At 36.0% G+C, this 26,135-nt stretch overlaps 1 protein-coding gene across 7 annotated transcripts in view; it reads left to right on the forward strand.

Annotated features, from left to right (window-relative positions):
* The window catches only part of LOC105477324 (solute carrier family 4 member 4), a 504,202-nt gene that overhangs the window by 268,775 nt on the left and 209,292 nt on the right, over positions 1-26,135 (forward strand). For 5 of the 7 annotated variants that reach the window (XM_011733788.3, XM_011733790.3, XM_011733791.3 and 2 more), the window contains 3 exons: positions 2,496-2,631; positions 13,044-13,204; positions 20,539-20,718. In XM_011733788.3, the coding sequence (XP_011732090.1) occupies positions 2,496-2,631; positions 13,044-13,204; positions 20,539-20,718 (477 nt within the window). The remainder of the gene's footprint in view (positions 1-2,495; positions 2,632-13,043; positions 13,205-20,538; positions 20,719-26,135) is intronic. The other 2 variants (XM_011733785.2, XM_011733787.2) reach the window with 1 other exon arrangement.

The raw sequence follows: 26,135 nt of genomic DNA on the forward strand, positions 1-26,135 counted from the left end.
TTTACATTCCATGGTTAGCTACGTCTTCTCCATTTACGTTTGATACAAATTTTACTTCCAATAGTATTAATTTTTGTTTCTGTACGTTGCCTTCATTCTTGTTGGCCAGTTCCCTCTTTGATTATCCATGTTACATGCATTTATCTTTGGGAGACAAGAAGACAACACATCTACACACTTTGCTGTCTGTGTGTGAACTGAATAACAAACATGCAGTGATCAATCACTGACATATTTTAAAGAAGCACCCCATGATTGGTCAGTGATCATTATGCACATAATGTTATGAAGTGATTTATGGACTGAAGAGCTAGCAGCAAATTTGTACTTTATGAAATTACTATTAATATACCATGTTAACTGAAATTTGAACTGTATTGTTAGGGACTATGTTATTTAACCTAAATTGTGGTAACTGAAATGCACACATATCAGACTGAGCACAGTGAGGGCTGCCTCAATTCCTAGCTTTATTTTATAGAAATACATATTTATTGTTTCTTTACTAAAATGGGATCATTTAATGTCTATTATTTTTATTTTTAATTTAAGTTTATATGATATACATGTCAAAAAAGGCCAGCTATTTTGACTACATGTTTTATGATTGCATGGTATTTTATTTTATAGTTGTACCATACTTTATTTAACCAATCTTCCTTTTTGGATGTTTAGGATTTTTCTGTTTTCTCAGTTATAAACAATGCTAGAATGATCACTTCTGTCACTAAACCTTTGAGATAACTCTTATTTATTTAGAATGAATGTATTTCTAGTGGAAGAATTGTTGGCTCACAGGATATATACACTATTTAAAAATTTTCGTGTCCTTCCAGAAATTTTCATGTCCTTCAAGCATCTCCCTTTAGAGAGATGTTTCCATTTAGGCTCCTACCAGTAACATAAATGAAGAAGTGCTGGGTGCATGACTCCCAAACCCTTGCCCACGTTGGGATTATCATTTTTTTTATTTTTGACATGTAATTGAATTTATTTATTTATTTATAGGCAGGGACTTGCTCTGACACCCAGGCTGGAGTGTAGTGGCATGATCTTGACTCACTGCAACCTCTGTCTCCCAGGTTCAAGTGATTTTTGTGGCTCAGCCTCTTGAGTAGCTGGAATTACAGGCACACAGCTAATTTTTTGTATTTTTTTTAGTAGAAGTGGGGTTTCACCATGTTGGCCAGGCTGGTCTCAAACTCCTGACCTCAGGTGATCTGCCCACCTCGGCCTCCCAAAGTGCTGGGATTACAGGCGTCTGTGCCCTGCCATTTTTTGACATTTTAATAGGTAAAACACATTTTATTTTAATGATTAGTTTTGATTTTTAATTAGGTTGAATATTTTTCATGGGTTTATTTGTACTAAATAAATTTTGATCTATGGAATTTTATTCTGTCCCGTATTATAATAGTTTTCAGATGGTAGGGATTTTCTGGTTTTATTGGGCTGTTTGTGTACATATATTTCTATAGATTTATATATGCACGCACGTGTGTGTGTCTATCCATAATAAATATATTTGTGTGTGCTTGAACTGCATTCACATGTATATAACATTCTTGGTTTTATCCAGGGATTTTGAGGAGTATTTGTGGGCCTTAAATTTGTAACATGACCATCAATTTCCAACTGCTTTTCTGTCTGTCTCTCTCTCTCTTTTCTTCTTCTTCGTCGTCGTCTTCTGTTTTTTTTTTTTTTTTTTTGGAAAGGGAGTAACCCATGACCTGGGGGAAATTCTAGTTAATTTTTCATTACATGATTTTCAGGAGATAGGGTCAAAAGGAGCTAGTAGGGCATTCAATTATGTGCTTGAGTGTGTTGGAAAATGTTTTTTTTTTTTTCTCCCCCTCAAGTGTACAATATTTTACTTGGGCTTGTTTTTCAAGTGCATTGAAGTGTGACTAAACATTTTTGGGTACTACCATTCTGTAAAGAAGAGGGCCCATCTTGTTAAATATTCCTTCATCAACTTTGCAATTAGCCAGTTATTGGTAGGGAGAAGCCTGTGAGGACATGAGCTTTAGGCGTTGGACAGAGGGAGGGTGGGTGGGAGGTGGGGACTTGGGGTAACTCAGGATTGGGGTGCTTTGTTGCCCCTCCCACAGCTGTATAAAAAAGTGATTGGTTCAAGCTGACTTTTGTCTAATAATTTTGGATGAGTCATAAGTGGAGAAGGCGGGGAAGTGAGTGGTTAGACCTCAGCTCATCTGAGGGCTAAAGGTTCTTTGCGAGACATCACACGGAATTGGAGGCTGTCCTTCTGGAGAGTGGTGGAGAACCAAGATACAGTTCAGAACCAAAAGAATAGAGAAGGGCTTTGATTTCTTTTTGGCCTTAGATTGGGGATTTGGGAGGCTCAGCAAGAAAGATGTCTGCTGAAAATGTGGAAGGGAAGCCCAGTAACCTTGGGGAGAGAGGAAGAACCCGGAGCTCCACTTTCCTCAGGGTTGTCCAGCCAATGTTTAACCACAGTATTTTCACTTCTGCAGTCTCTCCTGCTGCAGAACGCATCCGATTCATCTTGGGAGAGGAGGATGACAGCCCAGCTCCCCCTCAGCTCTTCACGGAACTGGATGAGCTGCTGGCCGTGGATGGGCAGGAGATGGAGTGGAAGGAAACAGCCAGGTGAGGCATGGCTGACTGTATGCAGTGCTGACCCAGGGAAACAAGGGCAGGGCAAGATGCTTGATCCTGGAGTGCCGTTCTTTAGCCTTAGCACTTTGATTGGCCAATGGGCATGATGTTGGCTGGGATAAGGAATAAATAATTCTATTTCTTCTATTCTTTTTTGTTGACATGAATGCAGGGCACCTCTTATTTCACTACTGGGACATTGTTTCATTGATCCATGTTACTATAATTTTGGCTTTTATAAGGAATTAGAAATACAGGTCAATTTGTATACTATTTAATAGTAAAATATTTTAGAGAGATAATAAACTCAGGTACTCAAAAATGACAGCCAAGAGATATGTTTCCAAGTGTCCACATGCCAAGATCTCTTGTGAGATTTTGTGTGACTTATGACTTATTCCCTGTCAAGGGAGAGGTTTTGGCCAGGTACAGTGGCTTGTGCCTGTAATCACAGAATTTTAGGAGGCTGAGGCAGGTGGACTGCCTGAGCCTTGGGGCTCAAGACCAGCCTGGGCAACATAATGGAACCCCATCTCTACACACACACACACACACACACACACACACACACACACACACACACACACAAATCAGCCGGGTGTGGTGGTGCATGCCTGTGGTCCCAGCTACTCAGGACGCTGAGGTAGGAGGCTCACTTGAGCCTGTGAGGTCAAGGCTGCAGTGATCTCTGATCACGTTACTGCACTTCAGTCTGGGTGACAGATTGAAACTCTACCTCAAAAAAATAAAATGAAATAAAAAAGAGATTATTAAAACAATGACGAAAATTGCTCTTATGGTAGTCCCCCCAAGATTATCCACAGTTTAGCTTTTCATGGTTTCAGTTACACGCTGTATAGTACAGTAAGATATTTTGAGAGAGTCACCATACTTATATAACTATTATTATAGTATATTGTTATATTCATTCTGTTTTATTATTAATTATTGTTGTTAGTCCCTCACTGTGCCTAATTTATAAATTAAACTTTATTTGGTTTTATATATAGGAAAAAAACCTAGTATACATAGGGTTTAGTACTATCCATGGCTTCAGGCATTCACTGGGGGTCTTGGAATGTATCCCCTGTGAATAAGGGGACTACTGTATTTCAAGTATAAACCTGCAATCTTTTAACTATCCAGCTGAAAGTAGAAGGTTCATCTGAGTTTGGAGTTTAGAGGCCGGAGTTTACTTTGACTCTGTTGCATCTTAGCGACAAGACACTTGGTTTCTTAGAGCTTTGGTCTTGTTATCAATAAAGAGTGGATAATAAAGCCTGTTACATATTATATATGTATGGTATATAAAACATAGATTATATGTAAATATAGTATATAATGTATTTATAATATCATGTATTTATATACATACATGTATATATGTATATGTATGAAAATGCTTTGTAAATTGTTAAGCATTACACAAATACCTAGGGTTTCGTTAATTTCATAACAGAGCTTTTCTTTTACATACAGATTCAGAGATATTCTCCAGGCGAGTCTTCTTCTGTGACATAAGGCAATTATGTAATACAAAGACTTTGATTATAATGCAATTGTTGTTCTCTCATTGTCATCATTATGTGCTGATTCCAATGTATTTCACTTTCACAAACAAGTTAATGTTAAGATAAACCTTTTATAGTCTATAATTTAATTCAAATCAATTCAACTCAACCAGTGTTATTTGAATGAATAGTTTATGTCAGGCACTGTTTTAGGTACCATGAATAGAGCAGTGAGCAAATGAGGATCTTACATAGATCTCTGTATCTTATTAAAAGGTTTGAAGTAAGTTTAATATAATATCTTACAATATGAAAATAAGGAAAACCAAATCATTATCCCAGCTTTGAGTTTAAGAAAAACAAAGCAAAGGTAGATGAAAGTCTTCTTCTGTGGTTACAGATGGAAAAAGGATTTATGGCTGCTATTTTTTTCTAGATAGAGTTAGAAAGAAATTCTAGAGTCAGAAAGAAAATATTTCTTAAAATCACTTTAATCAATTAGAGCAGATGAGCCATAAAGGAGCAATAAGCCAATAGCCTTCCCCTTTATGGATGAAAAATTTTTATTTTCTGTGGCATATTTTAAAATTTCTTACATCATACCACTTGTAATCAAGTCTTTATGAAGTTCATTGGATTTTTTGCAGTTTAGTTACTTAGGCTTATGCTTTATAGGCTTATGGATTTATTTTTATTTCCACAATTTTAAGTAATATTGAATGCCTTTAGCCCTTTGGGATTTTTAATACTGAAGAAGCTTCATAAATCAATTTATTTGATAATGGGGGAGAAGTTTTTATTCCTCACCAAGAGTTTCTAGGTAGCTTAGCCTTGCAGAAAGATCTGCTTTAAAAACATTTAGAACTGATGGAGAATTTCTTATCTTTCATAACTTAAATGATGCTCAGAAAAAAAGTAATTCTGTTTTACTCCTGGCCCCAACAGTAGTATTAAGGAAAGAGACCTAATTTTTAAATACTTTATTTTCAATTTACTGGGTAATTCTCTTTCTAATAGATATCTACAGTGGGTGTGATTGTTTAACTCTTCTGTTTGATAGTTACTTAATATTTTCTTCTTCTAATTAAAGAAGCTTTCATAACACATTTCCACTCCTCCTCTCTAATACTTTCTCTTGAAGCTCTTCATTCTTTGCTCTTTCAGGGCTTCTTCCCAGGATACAGCAATTGTTTCTTGTTCCCCTCTCTCAGAACCAATAACATGTGTAGAAGAAATCCTCTGTGAAGTACAATTTTAGTTCCTAGAACATTCTCCAAAAGAAGACTTCCAAAGCAAAAACTTTTTACTAGTGAATCTGTTTCATTCTTTCTTTTCCTTCTTTCCGATAGAAAAATACAGTGTGAGAATTGTCTGGGTGCAGCCTGAAGTGTTGGGAGATTTTGGTCTAGTCTTGGCTTTGCTGCTCGTTAGCTGGTTAACTTTGAGCAAGTCATGTAATCTTTCTGAGCTTGCATTTCTTTTTTATCAGATGAAAGTCGTATTGGGTTGCATCCTCCCTAACATTATACATATTTCATAGCTCTAAAATTTCATTCTTGTGTGTATACTGCTATACTCAGCTGTGACTCTAAGAGCTACTTTGACTTTATCATTTTCATCTTGAAGTTCTTTGTGAGTTGTTATCATAGAGTATAATTCAGGTATAGCTTTCTGTTTTTCATTTCAGTCAAATGCAGGTCATACCTTATTTTACATAGTCCCTGGTCCCAGAAAGGTAGAGAGATTGTAGTTCACTGTATACGTAATTCAACATTGAATGATAGAAGCATAGAATTTTCACTTAAGATTTTTAAAGATTAAGATGGTTTTGAATACTTTACCATCCTTAAAGACGTTACTTCTTTGGGAGCACATGTGCCATTTTGCTGATGTAGTCCATCCCCAAGACACTCTACTGCTGGAGAGGAAGAGTGTTGGGAGTGTACCGTGTGTCAAGGCCATGCTGTATAACTTCTCTTTATAGGACTTGCCACAATTGCTGTTGATTAATTCATTATGTATGTGATACTATTGTTTTCACATGGCCTCCCTCATTACATTAATTTATCTGCAGACAGAGACTACCATGTCTGTCTGTTCACTATCATATTACTAATTCATGGCAGTGTCTGATTCATAATAGGCTCTTAATGAACATTTGTTTAATGTGTGATTGGTTGAGAACTGATTGCCTTTGACAAAGCTGTTCTGAATATAATACTTTCTTAGAAGTATTAATTGACCAAATTAGGGTTCTGTATAATTCTTCTCTTTCTTACTGATAAACAGCTATGGAATGAATGACCCAAGGTACCCAGTATGCCATTGATAAAGCTTAGAAGAGGACCTATGTTTAAAGTTTCAAACTATTTTATTAATATATTGATAATATATGCATTTATAAAAGCACAGATATAATACCTTATTTAATTGGAATCAACTAATCGGAGGGCTAATAGGAGTCTCAAAACTGACATGTCTAAAACTGAACTTTGGATCTACTCTTCCTACAGATTTCCTCATCTCAATAGACAATTCCATTCTTTTAGTTCTTGAGCTAGAAACTTTGGAGTCTTCCTTGATTCCTGTCTTTCTCTACACCCAATATCTGACCAATTAGCAAATTCTATTTTACCCTTAAAGATATTCACATATTCAGAGATCTCACTGCATCTCACATTCAGTACTGCTGCAACTCTAGTTCATCCCATCATTTCTCACTGAGATTGCTGCAGATGCCTCCTAATTAGTTGATCTCTTTGCACCTGCTCTTACTTCCTTTATGAACGATCTGCCATGATCTCTTTGACCTTGTCTTCCTTTTCATTTCCTCTGCTTCACTCTGCTTGAGCCTCACTGGCCAGTCATGCTAATCTGTCAGGAACTTTGGACTTGTTGTTCCCTCTGTCTGAAATGTTCTCTCTTCCCTGAACCCCCACAGTTACTTGCATGGCTCATTTCCTCATCTCCTTCAGGTCTTCATTCAAATATTACCTGCTTAGTAGTTGTCCTATCTATAATTGAAACCTTCCCCCAATACTTCCTATCCCTCATCTTTCATTATTTTTGTCCTTAGCACCTGTCATCATTTAACATATTGTATATCTTGTTATTGTTTCTTCCCAATAGAATTAAAGCTCTGTGAGGGCAGAATTTTTCAGTTGTTTTGCCACTATATTCCTAGTGCCTGAAACTACCTGGCACACAGGTCGTTCTCAATAAAGACTGGTTAATAGAATCAATGAATAGAGAAATAGAACCTTTATTCTTAGTTTGCTACTCCACCTAAATTATTTGGAGAGGCTTGGAGTGAATATGCTTCTGGAAATATTCAGCTTTTCAGTAACCTTTACTACCTGGGACATACCCTGCTTTCAGAATGTTTTTGCAATAATTTTTGACTTCCATTCGTGATGTCTAGCTTCCAGATACGATAGTTTTTTCTCCCATGAAAAGCGCTCAAAGCTACCAGACTAATAAAAGTTTAATGCTTAGAAGGAATTCATTTTATATATGAAGATGTGACATGAATCTTTTTCTGGCCAACTTATAAATTGATAATATTTTGATTTTCTCTGAAAGCCACAATTGATAGCCTATTTTATTCCATAGACAGCTAACTCTCTGGACTTCTCCAGCTCCCTGTAGGTTCTATTATAAATCTACACCCCTCAGAACTCAATATCATCCTTCTTTCTCTTTTAAGACTCTATACTTTTCAGTTGGCTAATGATTTCTTACATATTATTGAGATGGCTAATGATTTCCTACACATTATTGAGATGAGGAAATCTGTAGGAAGAGTAGATCTGAAGTTCAGTGTAGGGTATTCTTGTAGGAATATCCGACATTGAGCATCTGCATTATTATGGCTGTAGTACTACTTCAGGAATTTCAGGTTGGCCCTGTGCCTGAAAAAAATGAGAATTGTTTCAATTATAGGGGGAAATGTCCCCTTTTAAGTCATGGAAAGCACAGTAGTTATACTATGAACAAGTTTAAGTATTTATTTATATGAAGTTTAAAGTAACACTCAACTCCATCACCATCCCTTCTATATCCTTCACCTGTTCTTGCCTTTCCTAAAAGTTAGAACTTTGAATTTTCAGTGGTTCTTCCAAAATAGAGCACAAGTCGAATACGGTAAAAAGGGTAGACTTACCAGACCTGAAAAATTGTTTGGAATAGGTCAAGAAGCCTGTGCTTCCATTAAGAATGTCTAGGTGACTAGATGTCAGCTAATGGGTTCAAAAAAGAAAACTGGTAAAAGAATAATTCATGATCCAAGTTTGATGATGGCCCAAAATCAGGAGAAAGGGAGCTTTTTTCCCCCTTGCCCAAATTCTTTATTCATTTGAGTAGGGATATCTCTGCAAAAATGATTATTAGCTGTCAGTTTATCTTCAGGGACTTTTCAGATGGGCAGTGCTGGACTTAACCACTGTTATATGAATGTTTGTTAAAGATAACTCCCCCAGCGTAATTCAAACTGTGCTGCCAAACTTGGGTATAAAGGAAAGCCATCACAAGATTCAATAAACACAAGCCAATAAAGGAAAGGGATATTGATGTTTTATTTCCAACTGGACAGCACAAATTACATCCACTTGTGTTTCTACTTGGCAGATTTACCTGAGCCATCTCTGAAGTACCTGATTTAAGGGCGTGGCCATTAAGCACCAACATGTGCACTTATACTGTGGGTTTGGGCAAAGACTACTCTCTCCCAGTCTACACTGACTTCTCTGTGTTTTCTCTACTGAATTGCTTTGGAAAATTCTATTTCAGACCAAGTTAATTTTTCTGTAAGAAAAAGACTCAAGGAATTTAATCATCTATGTAATCATATGTAGTTATGTCTATGTAGTTGTATATGATAACTTTAATAGTTGATCTAGAATTTTAAGAATTCTCCTTAAAAACCTCATTTTTCCCAGGTGTACACTAGCGTTGGCTTCTTTTATGGGTGATAAGGCACTTGCTAGTTAGCAAGAAATTTATCATCATTTCAATAGTTGTACGTAGTTGGAATTTATGTAGTGTAAAGGTCATGTCTGTTTTCCGCTGTACAACTGATATGTTATTCAGTTAGAGGTCTTGTTTTTTTCTTAATTATATTTAATCATATGATTGGAAAGTTACAAAATTCAGTGATTCCCAGTGGGTCTTTTTTTTTCTTCAACAAACGAGTGAAATGCCGTTTGCTTGGCAGTCACTGAAAATGTCTTAAACTGCAAAGTATTTTATCATTATTATTCTAAGACATTGGAATAAATAAACTTCACCTAATAAACTCCTCCTCTAAGGTTAAAACCATTCTGTAATTGCAAGTATTTAAAAAGCCTGCTTCTGAAACAAATTTTTCTGTAACTTGTCAAGTACTGAAACAAAAAGAAAGTGGGAAACTTATTGCAAATCTGTAGTTATTCTTAGTTATTATGAAGGGGAGATAGTGGCTTTTAGTATACTCTACAGCAAAAAGTCTGTTTTTATTTATTTATTTTTTAAACGTAATTACATGGTTCTAAAGCACCTTTGCAGATTCATTGGCACTTGGATAGGGTGAACTTTGGTACTTTTGCCTTACCCTTTTCTTTAATGGGCTCTGATTTGAATTGAGTAGTTTTCAGTTTTTTTTTTTTTTCTAAATCCAAATTTGTCCTTGATATGCGAGGAGGCTAGACAAAGCATGTGCCGTTTCTGGAATGAAACTGCCTGAAAATGATCTATTTAAATGGGAAAGGTAGTATCTTATGTCCAAAAGAATTTGTTGGAAGTATAATCAGTTCCTTAAACAATTAGAGCAATACATTTTAAAGGAATTTAATAGGCATTTTTCCAGAGTTCTCCTTATGCTGTAAGCTGTGCTGTAATATGACATCATCACAATGTTCAATATTTACTGAACTTAAAGTAAAATAGATGCTAAACTGAGCTATGAGATAATATTTATCCCTTATAAATATAGATTTTAAGGAACTGGCTAGTTTTGAGAATTTATATTTCCATTCCTTTATGGTTAAATCTTGACCTAAAGAGCTGGTGTAATCTAGAAGGGTGAGTAATACTATTTCATAAATCCACCCTATTTTGGATTTATGTTTTCCAAATGCACTTTTTAAATGTATTCAAAGTCATATTTAAGTCTAACCAAGTTGCCTACAACATAAACTAAGGAGAGGAATAAATAAAAGATGGACCACAAAGAACAGCAATGGTTTTGCTTCTTTTTCTTTTTAAATAAAATCTTATTAAACTTATGTTATTTGGACAATTGAAGATTGTCTTAGCCTATTCAGGCTGCTATAACAAAATACCATAGACTGGGTAGCTTACAGACAACAAAAATTTAATTCTTATAGTTCTGGAGGCTGGGAGGTCCAAGATCAAGACACTGTCAGATCCAGTGTCTGGTGAGAGCCTGCCTTCTCACACATGGCACTATATCATTGTGTCTTTACATGGTGGAAGGGGCTAGATAGCTGTCTGGGGACTCTTTTATGAAGACATTAATCCATCTAATCACCTCCCAAAGGGCCCATCTCCTTATACCATTCCCTTTGGGGATAGGATTTCAATATATGAATTTTGTGGGGACATAGACATTCAGACCATAGAGAGGATGATGGCAGAAAAGAACTACTATATATAAGTGAGGCTTAGTTTTTTTTAAGGAATAGATTTGGCAGTACAGGCTGTTGGCAGCTGATAGAAGTGGGGGCTCATTTAGGAAAGATAAGAGGGAAGTAAAGGCCTTGTAAAACACTCCCCTTTACAGGGCTTCTAGCTGCTCCATGTCATTCATCTTGGGCTTAAATTCTATGACCACATATTCTATCCCTCAGAAAATAAGCCTACTCTTAGGAATTCAAGAATAATCAAGGAGTCATTACACTCTTTATAGATGACATAATTCTAGATAACTCTGACTTGCTTTCATGTATGATGGTATCTTCCTTTTCCTAGAGTCTTATCTTGAGCAATAAATTATAGTATCATATATAAATATGATTCATATGCCAATTACCAGCAAACATTCTTAGAGATTCTGTGAGCAAGCATGAAAAGATGATATACCTGAAGTTAACCAATGTAACATTCTTCATCAAAAATGGATTAGTCTCAAAATAACTCTAATCACCTTATTACCTTTTACAGTTTTGGTTAAACCCATAGAATTATTTGAGTGTGATATAAAATTGTCATTTTTTTTTTCCTCCCAGTTCCTTCTATTTCTCTGGCTGTAACTTGAACCAAAGTGAATACCAATTTAATCACACACACACACACACACACACACACACACACACACACACGCACGCACGAATATTAGAAGGCTTTCATTCTGTTTTGGAATGTGTCACAGCTACTTTTGTAGAAATAAACCAGGTCCACTCCTGAAGTTTCAGAGCTTCTTTGGTGGTATTGTTGACCTTTTAACTCATGAGGTAAACAGTAAAAATCTCCCTTCCTGCATTTTTGGGGAGGATACAGGGAGAAGAAGGAGGGTCTTAGAATTGTGGGTAAGGTTGATACAAGGATTACCACTGACATGGGAGTTGCCTGGCTGTGAGAGCCTTCCTGAGAGGAGCATGAGGGGAGAAAGTTTTTGGATACGGCTAAAATACTTCTGAAACGTATGGGTGCTGGGCTTGATTAAAATTCTAAATTTTCTTTGACATTGTGGGCTGATCACTTGATCTATTTTCACTCCTGGTTCTACTAATGTGTTTTTTTTCCCCTCCTCTGGGGGTGGTACGAGGTCTATAAATAATACCCTATGTAGAGCTGCTTCTGATCTCTGCCCTTTGTTCTCATCTTTAGTGAGTTAGGTGAGTGTTTAGCTTTTTCTAGGAAAACATTTTTCAATCATTAAACCTTTGGGTGAAGAATGTAGAAAAACAATTTTTATTCCATCTTTATCTCTTTCAATATCTCTCAGAAAGTTGAAAGTGAAAGAAGCCTTTTTGTTAGTATCATGATGAATAGCAAAACGATGATACTTTCCCATTTTCCTTTAACAGTGTAGGAAGTGTCTGTTTGTGTAATATGTGGGATATAAAGTCTGTCAAATGTGTTTTGCTCTCATTTCCATTAAGGTTTTTATTGCTATATATTGCTAAATTATCAAAATGTCTAGGAGTCTTAGAAAGCAGAAGCTAGAAAAGAGGGTTGTTCCATCGCTAAGGTTAATAGGAGATCTCGTATTATCAGAATAATCTGTTGTTCACCCAGCTTATGTATATTTAAACACATGTGGAACCAGACTTGAGGGTAAAGCTTTTAAAATCACAATAAGAGGGCAATATGCATCAGCTGAGATATGTGTATTAAAGGAAGACACAACAAAACATGTCGGTCTTCCTTAAGCATCAATAAAACAAAATTTTACATTCATCTTGCCGCTTCACACATCATGTTTCTTATGTCTGAGATAAATATTGGTTCATCACTGATATTTCACCTTATTTAAACTTGCCTCATGAAGTCACAACAGAATGCTCGTGGTGGTGGCTATTTTTATGAACTGTAGGCTGTACCCACATGAAGAATTTTGAAATGCAAATTTTTCTACCTTATTAAAAAATTTAGTTAAATAATTGGTCTTAAGGATCTCATGGTTACATATAGGCAGATAAAAAGCCAAGGATGCTTTGGCTTCTCTTGCTTTGCTTTTTTCCTCTCTAACTTCAAGGGAAGGAGCAGTCTAGTGCTTCTCTTTGGGTGTATTTATGAAGATTATGTAATTAATGATATAATAAGCTATTAATACTCCACAAAAGGAGACATTTTGGAAGTGCTGGAAGGGGTGAAGATGGAGGGGTTAAGACTGCTATTTCTAGAGGAAGTTAGAACACTTTTAATTGCTCTTCACTAATCTCATCTTCCTAGGTGGATCAAGTTTGAAGAAAAAGTGGAACAGGGTGGGGAAAGATGGAGCAAGCCCCATGTGGCTACGTTGTCCCTTCATAGTTTATTTGAGCTGAGGACATGTATGGAGAAAGGATCCATCATGCTTGATCGGGAGGCTTCTTCTCTCCCACAGTTGGTGGGTAAGTATGCTGTTTGAAGTTTGTATTTTTTTTTTCGGCTTTACCTATCCACAAGTCTCCATCCAGGCAGATGACTAGTAGTGTAAGCAGAGTTAAATGTTTTATAACATTTATTCTCTCTTTTTGTATTATAACATTAGTATGATTTATTGCAAGAAAATCTGAAAAATATACAAATATTAAGAAAATAGTAAACTATCTTCCATGACATCTTCCCCTGGTCATTGTTGGCATTTTGAAATATTTCCTTCTAGCTTTGCTTCTCAATCCTTTCCTTGTGCTTTTCAGTTTTTTTCTCTTTTTTTGAGACAGAGTCTCACTCTGTCACCCAGGCTGGAGTGCAGTGGCACAATATCAGCTCACTGCAACCTCCTCCTCCTGGGTTCAAGCGATTCTCCTGCCTCAGCCTCCCGAGTAGCTGGGATTATAGGTGCCCGCCACTTGTACCTTACGTACTTCAGATGCATGAAAAGTGTGGGGCTTCTTTGCAAATCTAACTAACAAGCTCTCTGAAAAAGAACCAAGTGTATATACATCAGCCAGACATATGCCTCACTTGACAGCTAATCTTTTCTTCCAACACAAATGCTGCGGCATTCATATTATCTATAATATAAAGAAATGGATGTCATAGGTAAGCCTTTTGTCTACAGATATGCAAAGAAACGTTGCAGTAACTCTAATATTAGACAAGAATGTTACACTGGTCACCTTCTGCAGGTCTTTGATCCACATCTTCTTCCCCACAATCCCAGGGCAGGCACACTGCAGACCCTTTGGAAAAGTGCAGTCGTTGCTACAGGTCCAGTGCTCACCTGGTTGTGGAATTTCCTAGGAATAAGAAGTGGAGCCCCCGACTTCTTTTTAAGAAAAATGTGATCTTTGGCAAACCTAGATCTGAAGGGTAATACGGCAGTTTAGGCCAAGCCACTGATAGAATTTGAAAACAATGGCTCCAGTTTGGAATGCAGTGGTGTGTGCCCAAGGTGTCCAGCATGATGAGTTAGCATTCAATGCACAAAGTACTAACTACAAAGGAAGCCAAAGCTGCCCTATACCATGAGGTTCAGTGACTTTGATGGTGGTGATACAAATGATACTTGGCACCAATGTGACCTAACTCAGTCACTTACCTGTAACATCCTGCTGGATCCTTGTCCCACCCAGCCTTTCTCCACATGCAACTAAAGGGGCTTGACTTTTGCCTACAGTCAGCCCTAACCCAGGAACTAGACTATTTCTCTTCTTACAGATGATTTAAGTCCTACTTTACAGATGATGAAACTGAGGTCCAGAGAAGCTTAGAGTGCAAGTCTAAGATCAAAGACTTCTAGAAATCTAGTGTCTGGACTTCCAGTCCAGTAAAATCAAGGATGGGTGAATAAAGAGACTCCATTTATAACATTAATCTTATGCCAGTAAGTGAAAGTGAATGTAAATCTGTGCATATTAAATGAAAAATAACTAAAAAGGAAAAGTACGACTGGGCGTGGTGGGTCATGCCTATAATCCCAGCACTTTGGGAGGCCAAGGTGGGTGGATCATTTGAGGTCAGGAGTTCAAGACCAGACTGGCCAACATGGTGAAATCCTCACCCCCGCCTCTACTAAAAATACAAGTGGAGAAGGGAGAGGACTTATGTGAAGATTCTGGATGGACAGAAATAATTATTTTATACATTTATTCAGCAGTGATACATGAGTTTCTACAATGTGCCGAACACTGTTCTAGGCCTTGAAATTAGGGTTTGCAAATCTACCGCTTTGTAAATGAGACAAGATACATGTCAACATAGGTACAAATCTGCGTATGTAGTTAGAAAATAATGGAGGAAACAGAGTTTTGTATAGCATTTTCATACCTAACAAGGCAGGTGAAGCTGAAAATGGAAATCTGATATATGAGAAGAGATCTTGGATTATGGTACCCAGGGAGAGTGGAACCCATCTACAAAGACAGAAGCAAACAGAAAGAATGATTTTCTGGGCCATCTGTTCTGTTGTCATTTTTCATTTATTAAAAGCTGCAAGAGAGATTGTTATCTAGATAAGTATAATGATTGACAAAAATCAATCCAGTTTTTGAGTGAAAATTCTAATTTCTGCATTCTCAGACTTTAAGAACTAACCTGGAGCAAAGATGTCAAAAATTACACAAGTTGAAAATAAGTCAAATGTGCATACATGTAGGGCAAACCGGAGAAGAAAATCATGACTTGGCAGTGTATAGGCAGTCTAGGAGGAGAATTTAATAAGGAAGATTCCCTTATTAAAAAAAAATATTTTATTTTATTTTATTTTATTTTTTTTACCATAGATGATCATTACTGCCTAAAGTTTCCCCACTTTGGGATTCATGCCACTGTGCTCAGGGTTTGTCCTCTACTAAAATATACCTACTCTATGGGAAGATATCATATACTAATTCCCATGAGATACAGAGTGATGTTGAAGAAGGAATGCTGGATTTAATGTTGAGGGGTTTTAATTAAAGTCTAGCCCTATTAGCATGTACGACTATGGGCAAGGCCAGTTACTGAACTCTTTTGGAGTCTTCATTTCCTCATCTATAAAAAGAAGATGAAGGTGGACCTTTCAGGGTTGTTATGAGCATTAAATAAGATCATCAGATGTATTTGCTGTCTACTTACATGTCTATCCCATTATAAATAGTTTATCCAGATATTTCTGCATGTCACCTAGCAGAGTGTAGAGAAGTGAGTCAGATGGAGAGACACTCAGTGCCTTCATGAACAGGAGACAAAATTCTAAACGGTGTGGTAGACAGAGCTGGAAACAGTTGAACAGCACCTCTGCTGTGCTTGGAACTGATCAGCAAGCGTGATGAAAGTTAAAAGTTGAATTACACACTTGGATGTTTCTGTAAAACTGTCTTTGGGATCTTCATCACCAGGAAGAGCCATCTTGAGCTTCTGGTCTTCAGCAACTAACTGACCCTTTTCATGTTGTAGAAGAGAGAGTACCACATTATACTGGAACGTCTTTAGCCAATGACCAGAGAGAGAAGGTTTTGGTATTTACTACATGTAGGAGAGGTTAACCAAGCATTTTGTGGTTTCCCTTCAATTTTTCATTACTTTTTATTATCAGCTGTGAACTTTTTCTCTAACCTCCATGCATTTACTTTAAAAATTGTCATTACATGTTAAAATTTGACACTACTAGGTTGAGGTATCATCACTCACTAATATGTTTTCTCTGCAGTCCCTGGGGCAAGCAGTCAGAGAGCCAGTGCTGTCATCCTGGAGCTGATAATACAGAAAAACAGTTCAGGGGCAAATAACACATCCCAAGTAAAACAAAGAGGAGGAAAAGGGCCAGATTTCCAGAAATGGGGAGAAGAGCGTGTTTGAAAGAATGTCACTAGCTAAAAAAATCTTAATCCTTTGAAATAATCAAAAGCCTACAGAGGGTAAAACATAGAGGAAACGGAGCCCTTATTTCATCTAAATGACAGATGATAGCACAGTAACTTAAAGTTATAGTCATTATTTGGTTATTTAAAAAATCCTTTTATAGCAGTGGGTGAGGTGGAGTTGTTGTGTCCCAACTCATGCCAATACTTCTGAGTTGAGAATTATGCACAGCTAATTCTTAAGATGCATCTTCCCCCACACCCCAATGTTATATCAACAAATGAGAAGAAAAAGAAATAATAGCAAGCATGAGTATATCAAACAAACTATAGCTGCTTTTCATCTTCCTTTGCAGTCCACCTGCTACCCCTCACCAGCCTGCCTCTGAGAGGCATCTCACCCTGCAGGCTCAAAGACAATGCCACACCATGTGAGGGCCCTGCACCACGGTGTACGACTGTTTAAGCAGGTGTTACTTCTCACACTTACATAAAAATTCCAGCCTATTTTTGATTCTTCTCAGGACCTCTACTTGATTTTTTCGTGAAGAACGCCTTCTGAATGTTAATAGAAAAATTTATCTTTAAAGTGTTACAAAGGATAAAACATCATTTTCACAGATTATTTTAATAGCTTTATTGTTAGTATCCTCATTGTAATTCTACATTTAAAGAGTGTCATTCACGTATGAAGCCGAGTCTATGGGAATTTTCCTCTCCTCTTAAGTTAAAAAAATTATAAGCCATTTCAGGTATTTTACCATGATGGGAAGTGAATTGGGAAAATGTAGCTCTATTTTTGGAGTCTCATTTTTATATTTAAAGGCATTCCTGAGCTGTGCATGTTGGCAGATGTATCGGTCCTATTGTTTCTTACTTTTTATACATTTTACATTTTCAAAATGATCATAACTTTTTTCTACTCACAAAACTAATGCATGTTCATTTTAAAATAACCCGGAAAACTGTTACACGTAAAATTAAAAATAGTCACTAATCTAATCTCTCAGAGCTGTCCTCTCAGCATTTTTTTCTGTATAACTCTGTTTGCACATATATAATTGATTTTACAAAATGGGATCATACTATATCATTTTAGTCTTTTTTTTAAACATAACATAATATGAACCCTTCAATGTCATTAAATAGAAATAAAAGCATTACTATAATGGCTGCAAAATATTCAATAAAGTATTCTTGGGCGTTTAGATTGCCTTCAAGTTTTAATTATAAAGAAAAGAAGTGAACATCTTTATTATATTGTTGTGAAATTATTTCTTTAGTATACATTTCTAACGGCAGAATATTCAAAAGGTGTAAACATAGTACAGAGCTTTTGTACTGCATAGTCAATACTGCAACATTGTCATCAGAAATGGAATTGCCCATTGAATACCTTTCACGTCATGGGGGTTGATTCAACTTTTTAATTTTTATCCCTTTGACAAAAAACCTCATAATTGGTCATATTTGTATGTTTATTTAAATTATCTTAATCTTGAAGTTGAATATTTATTTATGTATTTTTGGCCCTTTGTATTTCTTTTAAGAATGTTTATGATCTTTGTCCATTCTTCTGTCACATGGCCATCATTCTCTTGGTTTGCAAAAGCTCTGCATATATCAATTCCTTTTTTTCTCTAGAGCTTAGTTTTTAAATACAGAAAAATGTTGTATGACATGGAAAAAGATCTAAACTTAGAGTCAGAAAACCTGGTTTTATATAGGAGTTTTGCCTCTAATCAGTCCATGTCTGTGGGCAAGTCACTATGGCCCTGTGTTCTCATCTGCATAGCAAGAGGTTGAACTTGATGCTCCATGAAGTTCTTATCAGCTCTGCTATCATCTAGAGTTGGCACATTCTCTCCCAATTGGTAGCGTCTGTGGGATTTTGAACACTGAAGGCTTAATTTCAGTGTAGCTGTGAAATGTTACTGCCCCCACTTTCCTTTGAATGATTTTGTAGTTTATGCTTAAAGAGATCCCTATAATGTTGGCCGTTTTAATGGAAACTTAATGAAGGGCATAAAGCCACACAGATGTTTTAACCTGTTCTAACTGGTGATTTCCAGGCATTAGTAACAGAGGACCGGCTGTGCATACATAAAGATTGGTTTGAGATTTCAAGGGAGGGCGAGAATAGAGGGAGGCCCTGCCAGGAAGGGTAGATAAGAAACGCTTTAGTCTACAACCCTGAAATTAGAGTAGGAGTTTGATAACACTCATAGGAGATATGGTGGGGCAGTTTGTTTGTTTTTCTGGTTCTTCTGTAAAATGGACTTTCCACTTTAAAAGGACTTAAAGGAAAAGTAGAGGGGTTGTGTTTTGTAGGCACCTGATTATTTACCGTGGAAGAGAGGTTTAATTGTAATTACAGGATCAATTCTGATAGTTTTACTGAGTGGGGTTTGTGTAGTTTAAAATACTCAGAGCTAAAAGCCACTCTCAAACCAAACCATTTCTATGGGAGAAACTCTTCCTGCCTTGCCCAGATTCCTTACCAAGTGGTCCCATGTTATATAACATTTATGGCACCTCTGTGAGGCATGTGATGAAAATCCTGGATTCAGCCTCTGCTTAGCTTCCAAATAGTTGATTGTACACTGTGTGAATTGTCAGTTTCTAGCTATAGGTTGTGAGGCCAATTCTGTGAGTGCTTAGAAGATGGACTTTTGAGAAGTTCAGTCATGCCCAAGCAAAACCCCTTGAACATCTGTAACTTCTCTTTACAAAGAAGTGGGAATCCTTGGGAGATGCTGTTATCCTACCAGTACCCATCAATTTTCTTGCCAGCCTTTTAGAAAAGAATAGTTATTGTTCATTTCTCTACATTTGTATACTAAAGTTTGCCCAAGAGGAAAATATGAATGTGTGCTAGATGCATCCATGTGCCAGAAAGGGAGCCGTGGGATCCATTACTCTCATTCTGTGCAGAGGACAAAAGTTCTACTTGCATACATCGAGACAGACTCCTACCAATGCATATCTTGCACAGATTCTGTAATGTTTTGTCCTCAGCACCATTCTGGCTGGAGATAAATGTTGGCCTGTCATGAAGATGTAGAGTAGAATGCACCATCATTTATGTTATACTGCTGACATGCTGACTTGTGAGAAAGAGGGTTTCTTATTTTCGATTGGAATAGGAACTTACCTTCCAGCAGAATGACCTATGAGCAATTTCTATGAAACACACTCATCTTTCTGGTTAAAATCATATGAAAAACAGAGTAATAGAAACTTTACATTTTTTTGGTAGTAAGACTAAGATATTAAAATTTCATTAAAAATTTCAGTCAATTTATACTTTAAAATACCCAATGGAAGTATATTGGAAAGTCTTTAGTTGGATCTGAACAATAAGAATAAGTCTCCTTTCTTAGAAAAGACTACAACATAATTTTGTAGTTTAATCTTTCTTTTATTGGATTAACTGGTGTTCAAATGATCTGATATTGAGTGTTGTTTTCCTTTACTGTATTCTATTATTAAGTACATATAACATTACAGAAGAATTTGGGAAAACATATTTTAAAAATCAGCAATGTCATTACTTTAAATTTTCTATGCTCTTTTCAAGTTTTTGAATATCATTTCTATTTCTGATATACCTTCGCTATGAGTACATGAACTTTTTGACTCTCCCTTTTTTAATTGAAAAATATAAATTACTGACTACTTATGTTACAGAATAATCTGACTTCTGTGAATACACCATAACTGGGATTGAAAAAACATAAAATGAATACTTTAATATTTGTATCTCTGTCATCAATGCCAGTATCTGTGTACCCTGTATCTTTGTCTTTTATATAAAATGGGAAATTGGAAATTTGGAAAACAATATCCTGATGTGAAATTTGAGGATGACCTCCATAAAGTTAGAGTAAAAAAATAACTTTGTGGTCTTGTGACTGAGTTTTGTTTTTTGCTTTTGTTTTGCTTTGTTTTTGTATCAGAGATGATCGTTGACCATCAGATTGAGACAGGCCTATTGAAACCTGAACTTAAGGATAAGGTGACCTATACTTTGCTCCGGAAGCACCGGCATCAAACCAAGAAATCCAACCTTCGGTCCCTGGCTGACATTGGGAAGACAGTCTCCAGTGCAAGTAGGATGTTTACCAACCCTGATAATGGTAATGCAGAGGCCAGCTGGCTGCTGCTTTCTCTTACTTGTCTCACTTACCTTTACACCATCTCCTGTCATCTTTGTTTTAACCCTTCTCCATATTTCTTCTTTTCTTGCGTTCATATGCCATAGTCATTTCATGGTGATATTTTTAATCCAGTTGGGCAAGTTTGCAGTCTTGCTGGAAAGATTGCCGCAGTTGTTGTAGGCTGCTAATGCTATTGTGACTTGCTTACTCCATATACATCTATTCTGATTGATGGAGGTAGTTCAGTAGTAACTCTGTGATGAAACAATAGAATATTATAGATGAGTCAGCAAATTTGTAGATTATTGAGTACCTCTGTCAATATGTTTTCAACATGGTGGTTTGCCAGAATTAGGAGGAGAATAGTAAGATATGATAAATGCCTTGAAATTTCCTATCACAAAGTGTTTGCTTGTATGTGAAATGGTGTCCAGTCTATATAAATGATGACTTTATCAGAGTAAGACTCAATATTATTTTTTACCTCTAATGAAACTAATCTGCTTTTTGATATATGATAATGATAGGTCCAAGAATAATTATTCAAGATGGGATATTAACCCCATTATTTCACAATAAGCAAGACACTGTATCTTATCTGTAGTTTATTGATTTACCAGAGTTTCCTGTAGAATGTCTATCTTTTGTATCATTGCCTTTGTTTCACATAAATTTCTTGATTGGGAGCAATCTGAGAAGGGAGAAGTCAGTTTTCATGAGGTATGGAAAATGAAGGTATGGTGGAAAGAAGCACTAAGCATTGGGCTGATAGGGTTAGGTCTATCCTCCCATCCCACCCCCAATCTTCCTTAGTATTAAGAGAGATGAGGCTGGGCACGGTGGCTCACGCCTGTAATCCCAGCCCTTTGGGAGGCCAAGATGGGCGGATCACGAGGTCAGGAGATGGAGACCATCCTGGCTAACACAGCGAAACCCCATCTCTACTAAAAAATTACAAAAAATTAACTGGGTGTGGTGGCACACACCTGTAGTCCCAGCTACTTGGGAAGGTGAGGCCAGAGAATTGCTTGAAGCCAGGAGGCAGAGGTTGCAGTGAGCCAAGATCACGTCACTGCACTCCAGCCTGGACTACAGAGCGAGACTCCATCTGAGAAAAAAAAAAAAGAGAGAGAGAGATGAGTAGATAAGAGTGATTCTAATTCACTGCCTTCAGCTGCACTTTCAGAATAACATAAAACCAGTTGATGTGGAAAAAGTTGGAGTAACTGAATTGCAACGCAGCCACTCCATTTCTGGAAATGGGTTTTCTCTTCCTAGTATTAAAGGTAACTGTTGGCTGGAAAAACGCTGCTAGCAGATTTTCTGTGGTATATTTTTTAGACAAAACTGGTTATGTGCAAATAATTAAAATAAAATGCTTTTTATAAAAATTTATAAAAGAATTGAATCTACAGTATTTCTACTACAATTTGATGGTTCTACTGTTACCTAGAATATTGCTGCTGATGGGAAATGTTTTGGTTTTTGTGTCTCCCCTCGCTTTTTTTTGTTGTTTTAATTGTGTTTTTGGAGAGAGGGATTACTTAATGGCTAGAAAGTTATAGAATGAGTAGTTTATTATAACTGATGTCACAAATATTTTATTTAACAATGTATATTTTTGAAATTATGGCAATTAAAGTTGAAGTTACTCTTTTATTTCTTATTTAATAATCCACTTTCTCATGTAAAATGAAATCCCAGTATTTGGTGATTTAATTATTTTATCATGGGGTTGGGGGAAGTATAAAGAAGTGAAAAAGTGCATTGTTTTCAAATATTGCTATATTTTCAAAAAGTAGAGGAATGAATATGGCATGCAGGAGGCTTTCTACCAGTATGGTGAACTTTATTTCCATGGAACTGCAGGCGGAGTAGAAATCAGGAACAGATGGATCTTGGCAGCCAGCCAGAATCTTGTGCTTTAGGAGAAAGTATTTGGATGTGTAATACAATTAATGAGTTAATATCGCTTGCCATTCAATCTTTCATTCTATCTGTAGATCTGTGTACTTCAGAGAAAAGTTGAAATTGCCTTTCATCCACGTTTTCACTTGTGAGATGCCATATATGCTGGGCAGAAAGCAAATAGGAAGGGCAGGCAGTTTTTTTCCAGCTCTTCAGCTGATCAGCTTACACTCTGAAGCGTGGAATATGATTAGACCTTTTAAAACATGTTGTTATTGGCCTTAATGCTACCTAACTTCTTTTAAATATCCAGAGGCAAGATTTAGCTTTGAGAGATCTTTTAGCAATGAATTTTGTACGCCTTCAAGGTACATTCTTATAAATTATCAAATGGCAAATTTTTGGCTTTCCTAGAGGTGCTTGTTCTTAACTGGAAAGTTTGCAGAGTTACCTTTATATGTTAGGGTTTAATTACTTAATATCTTTAAAAACTATGAAATGTTCTTAGAATAAATTTCTAAACAAATGTTCTTAGAATAAATTTCCAAATACAATTTCTAATAAACGAATGTTCTTAGTTTAAATTTCTATGTAAAAATTTTAGAACTACTGTAGGTGGAATTATTGCTATAGTTTTAATAGACCACGATCTTTCAATCTGTTGTAGTTGGAGCTAGATTCTAATATCTCCATGTAAAACTTAGATAAATTTGTATACCTTTGTCTTCTATCATAGGCTATAAAATATACTCAGTGACATTGCCAACTTTAGTTATAGCTAGCAACAATGTAATAAATAACTGAAATTTATAGCGATAACTTCAGAGTTGTGAATTTTTTCATTTCCCGGTGGTGTACTGGAGCCAGCTCTAATCTACTCAGGAGAGCCAGTTGTTATCAGGGATTTGCAAGCTGGTTGTTAAATACAGCTACTATTAAAAATTAAATTATATAAACATACAATTAAATAATTATATTAAAACAAAGATAATAAATACTGAAAATTTATTGTTTTCTGCCTGTTTCAGTGTATTTTACTGTAGTCTGTGCTCTTAAGGTTATTTGTATCTACTGTGTCTGTATGGTGGTAGAAATGATGTAAAATAGTGTGCCATTGTGCATCTCCTTCCAGCTCTGCATTCAGTGACTATATTGGTACTTGAAATGGGCTGTTATGGTAGTATTTACCCCATAGAAACCAGCAAATGCTACAAATTAGGGCTTGATTTTTAATTTTTTTTTGGTCATTTGTCTCTAGGCTTAAAAAAGTGATGGAGAAAATGCTAATAACATAGATTACATTTAAAAGTGTAAAGTGTCCATAGCTGTTAAAAGGAATAGCAGAAAAAAGTTGAACATTTTTTTCAGTAATCAAAAACTGTTATCTGATTTAGGAAAAGAATCACCCACATCATTGACAAATAAATGAAGTCTGACGTATTCAATCTTCATTATTTCACTTTTGTCTTACTGGTTAACATACGTAATAATATTAATCAACAAATGTCACAAATATTTGTTGGATATTTGATGGATGTTGGAACTATACTCATTTGCCAGTTGCGACCATATGTTAGCTACTGATGTAAGACTTTGGCCAAGATCAACTAAAGTATCGTATGAGAATCAACTAACTATATCCAATTTACAATACAGTATTGTATATTTTATTATTATTTATATAAGGTGTGTTACATATTGTTGTAGGACTTTTCCTTAGTTCAGTTAAAGATGGGGTCCTTGTCACCACCATGAAAAATTAGGCTTGCAGACAATTTGAAGAGTGAGAAAAATGGAATTTATTGGGCAAAAAGGAAAAAAAGGGAAGCAGAGACTCTCAGCAGAGCGAGAGTCCTGGTAGCACAGGCTTCCTGCCTTGCAGATTGAATCCCATGTACCACTTGGGAGGAGGAGGGGCCAGGCTTCTCCCCACTGCAAACAGAGCCAACTTCCCAAGGTTACACCCCAGTGCACACTCCTCCTAGGGCACAGGCCAGTGGGAGTTTCTCCAGGAACCCCTTTATACTTGGTTGTCACAATATCCTTTATATCAGTAAAATTCAACACATATGCATGCACACACACTCACACATTCATATGTAAATACGTTTTTTCCCCCTGGAAACTGGTTTTCAAACATTTACTGGCATATCCACTATCAGCACACTACTGTCTTTGTTCCTAGCTAAAGACTAATTCTCATCTTTTAGCATCCTGGTATGGCTTGGGGTTCAAGATGATTTTATGTTTTTAAAAAGCAGCAAAAAACATTTTTTTATCTGTAATAAATCAGGGAACAATGAAACGAGCTTTCAAAATGCTAATTATTGTGAAATTGCTACTTGTCTGAGACATGTGTAAATTCTATGGGCATGTCTGCCAGGTACTAAATTTTAGGCAAGTGCTATCATTTCTCAATATATTAATTGAGGCCTTTCTATAATGTTGCAGAAGAAATTAGTGAGGTTTTAGGTCATTCTGGTGTTGGATTTTTCTTTACCTACTTTTTATTTCTCACATTGTTTTAGGTTGAACTATATGAAATTGCAATTTTTGTGGGTAAAATTAAGTTGTCAGCAGTTTGATATGATTCTACCTAATGATTTGGTCTAAGATACTTAGCTAATAATTCTGTATTATTTTAGAGCATTATGAAAAAATAATGTTTAAGCCTGGAAATATTGCTTGACAGCATTTTAAAAATAAAGATGTATTTAGCTTGTTTTTCATTAGAAAGTAAAAGTAAATTTTATTCTTAATTGGTATTCATTCAATAAATATTTAGTAAGATGTTTATGACAAGATTAACAACTGCATTTTAAAAAGTCGTGGTTTATAAGATGAGCCATTTTTTAAATGTACCATTTAAATGGATTCTTTTTATATGTATTGTCTTATCCCAAAGTTTGCAAGAGATGATTGAGACCTGACTTTAAGGACCCAAACCAGTGAGGAGCCTGAATTTGAATATTCACCTTTTACTGTCTTTGTAGAAAGTTGGGTAAAGCCATCATCGACCTGTCCCTGATTTTTTCCTGACTTCTTCATTTTTTCTCCCTAGATTACCATAAAGATCAGTTCCTTGCCTTCCAAGGTCTGGGAGTATAGATGCCCTTTATTGAGAATTGGCTTTAGTAATCTAATTGGATCTAGACTATAGATTTCATTTTTCCTTAATCTAATTTTATGACCTCACTTTGTATTAGTGAAAAGTTTTTCTTTTTTCAATAAAAACATGGAAAGGTAATTTAGTAGTTGCTTTTGATGTCTGTAAAAGAGAGATAATGAAGAATAAGAAAAAATATATAAAATGTTTAGAGTGGTAACTGGCACATAATAATCACTCCACAAATGTTAGTAAATTATATACAATATGTTTAAGCACAATTAGGGAAGAAAAATCTTATATTGAGTAGGAGTGGTTTCTGGAATGATACTTGCTCTGTAGCTTACTATTTGAAAAGAAACTAGCAGATACAGTGCTGATT

This window comes from Macaca nemestrina, chromosome 3 (assembly GCF_043159975.1).
Source record: "Macaca nemestrina isolate mMacNem1 chromosome 3, mMacNem.hap1, whole genome shotgun sequence".
In the NCBI taxonomy this organism is placed as follows: domain Eukaryota; kingdom Metazoa; phylum Chordata; class Mammalia; order Primates; family Cercopithecidae; genus Macaca; species Macaca nemestrina.